This window comes from Monoraphidium neglectum, assembly GCF_000611645.1.
Source record: "Monoraphidium neglectum strain SAG 48.87 unplaced genomic scaffold scaffold04572, whole genome shotgun sequence".
NCBI classification, from domain to species: Eukaryota; Viridiplantae; Chlorophyta; class Chlorophyceae; order Sphaeropleales; family Selenastraceae; genus Monoraphidium; species Monoraphidium neglectum.
The window spans coordinates 1,981-4,454 of NW_014009057.1; the positions used below are offsets into that span (position 1 = coordinate 1,981).

The window sequence follows — 2,474 nt, forward strand, 5'->3', positions numbered from 1 at the left end:
CGCGCCCGCCGCTGCGCTCCCTGCGGCGGTAGGGCCCGCGGCGCCGCTCTCGCAGGTGTTCGCAGCCACCGCCAGGCCGCCGGCAACCCCTGGGGCCCAGCCCCACACAGAGGCTGCCTGTGAAGGCGCCAGGGCTTCAGAGAGGCGGGCGAGGTGCAGGGGAGATCCGAAGCGGTTGAAAGCCTCTGCAAGGGGCTCCTCCTGCTGCTGCTGCTGCTGCTGCTGTTGCTGCTGCTGCTGCGCGTCTGCCGCCTCCAGCTCTACGAGCAGCGCCATCAGCCGCGCCCCGGCCAGCAGGCACGACGCGTGCAGGCTGACCAGCAGCTGCGCGGGCGGGGCCCCCGCGCCGCCGTCGCCGCCGCCGCTCAGGCCCGCCGCCAGCAGCCGTGGGAGGCTGGACGAGACGAGTTGATCAATATCCAACAGGGCCGCCCTCCAAGCAGCCGCAGCCCCTGCAGTCGCGCGTGCCACCGCCCCCACGGCCACTTCGGGCTGCTCCAGCTGCACCGCCGCCGCCCCCGCAGCGGGCGTGGCCGGGGCCGCGCCTGCTGCCGCCTGCAGCGCCGCCGCCGCCTCCCGCCAGACGTCTGACGCCACAGGGCCACTCCGCTCCTCGGCTTCGCCCCCGCCCCCGCTGCCGCCGCTACAGTCTGGGCCGAGATCATCCGCGGCAGCGTTCCCGCCCACCAGTGCCGCCACGCCGCCGATCATGTCTCGCAAATCCGAATCGACGCCGTCGGCGCCGGGGTCGCGCTCCGAGACGAGCCTCGGGGCGCGCGCCGCGCCGCGCTCGCCGGGCGGCAGCCACGCTGAGAGCGCAATCGCGGCGTCCGGCGGCGGCGCGGCGGTGGCATCAGATTCGGCCCCGCCGTCCTCCCCTTCGGACCCCGACTCATCTTCGGTATGAACCTCCTCCGAGTCCTCGTCTTCGCAGCTGTTGTCGACACCGTCGCCGCCGCCGCCGTCGCCGCCGCCCCTGCCGCGAATGGTGATTGCAAGCTGCGTTTCAATTGCCCCCAGCGGCCGCCGCCACCCAAGCAGCAGCCAGATCAGCAGCTCCAGGCCCGCGTGCACGCCCGCCATGGCGGCCGCGCACCGCCACGCCGCGCCGCCACCCGAAGCGTGGCAGTTACCCGCGTGCAGCACGCGGGCGGCGGAGGCCAGCCAACCGGCGAGGCGCGCCGCGGCGGCGCCCTGCTCTGCCGCGGGCGCGGCGGCGGTGAGCGCCAGCAGGGGTGCGAGGCGGTTTGGCGCCAGGAGCCAGGCCAGGGCCTCGAGAGCGCCCTCTTCTTCATCAGGCGCCTCGCCCTGCTGCTGCTGCTGCTGCTGCTGCTGCTGCTGCTGCTGCTGCTGCTGCTGCTGCTGCTGCTGCTGCTGCTGCTGCGCGGTCTCAAACGCACTGGTGTTGGAGCAGCGCAGCAATGCCGCGTCCAAACCGCAGGCGACGCCGTCCCACGCATCGCCGAGCAGGCGAGCGCGCTCCGGGCACAGGAGCCCGCCCCGGGCAGCTGCGCCCAGTGCCGCACGCGCCGACAGCCGCAGCGTGGCACGCGGCCGCGCGTGGCCGCAGCGGCGCGGCGGCGTGGGGCCAAGCAGGGGGCCGCATGCCGGCGCGAGCGCGGGGCCCGGCTTTGCCGCGGCCGCCGCCGCGGCGGCGTCCTCAAGCTGCCGCTGCAGCCGCCGCTCGTGGGGGCAGTCCGCGAGCAGGCGTGCGCCCACCGCCGCCACCGCCGCGCGCACTAAAAGCGGGGACGCCCCACCTTCCCGCAGCTCCCCTACCAACTGCTCCAACAGCACCCCAGCAGCCGCACGCCACGCGGCACGCTCCCCGCCGCCGCCGTGGCCGGCGTGCTCGGGCCGGCGCTGCTGCTGCTGCTGCCGCGGGCCGGGCGCGGCGTCGGCGGCGTCTGGGAATATGAGCGCCATGAAGCCGCCGCCGTCGTCGCTGTCGCTCTCGCTATCCAGGCCCCCGGCAAACGGCGAGTCCGCCAGGGGCGCCCCGGCCGCCGCAGCATCCGACGAGCGCCCGCGCCGCGCCGCGGACGGGTGCCGCTGCTGCCTCTGCTGGTGTTTGTGCCGAGCCTCAGGGCCGAGGCGCCCCGAGACAGGGAGTCCCTCCAGCCGCCGCCACGCCCGCAGCAGGCCGGCGCCGCACGCGCCCCCGCGGCGCAGCTCCCCGCCTCGCCGCTCCTGCAGCTGCGCGAGCGCGACCAGCAGCAGCGCGGCGCCTGCGGCCGCGCGGTCGCCCGCGGCCGCGCCTGCTGCCGAGCTGCCGTTTGACAAGAGGTCCCCCCAGCAGCAGAGGCGCTCGCCCTGAACCAGCCGAGCCAGCGCCGCCAGGCCGTGCGGCCGCAGAGCCGCGGCGAGCGCCCGCGCCTCCTCGCCTGCCGAAAGCGCTCCTCCAGGGGAGAGCAGGCCTGCAACAGGCGCACCGCCGCCCCCCACCACCGCCGCCAGCGCAGCCGCCCCGTGCC

The 2,474-nt window shown here is 76.6% G+C and overlaps 1 protein-coding gene across 1 annotated transcript in view; it reads right to left on the bottom strand.

The window, feature by feature from the left end:
• Positions 1-1,926, bottom strand: part of MNEG_14548 (hypothetical protein) — a gene marked incomplete at both ends in the record, with an annotated part of 3,858 nt that extends 1,932 nt beyond the window's left edge. Inside the window, one exon of the mRNA XM_014036980.1 lies at positions 472-1,926. Coding sequence (XP_013892434.1) covers positions 472-1,926 — 1,455 coding nt within the window. The remainder of the gene's footprint in view (positions 1-471) is intronic.
• Between the last annotated feature and the right edge of the window lie 548 nt (positions 1,927-2,474).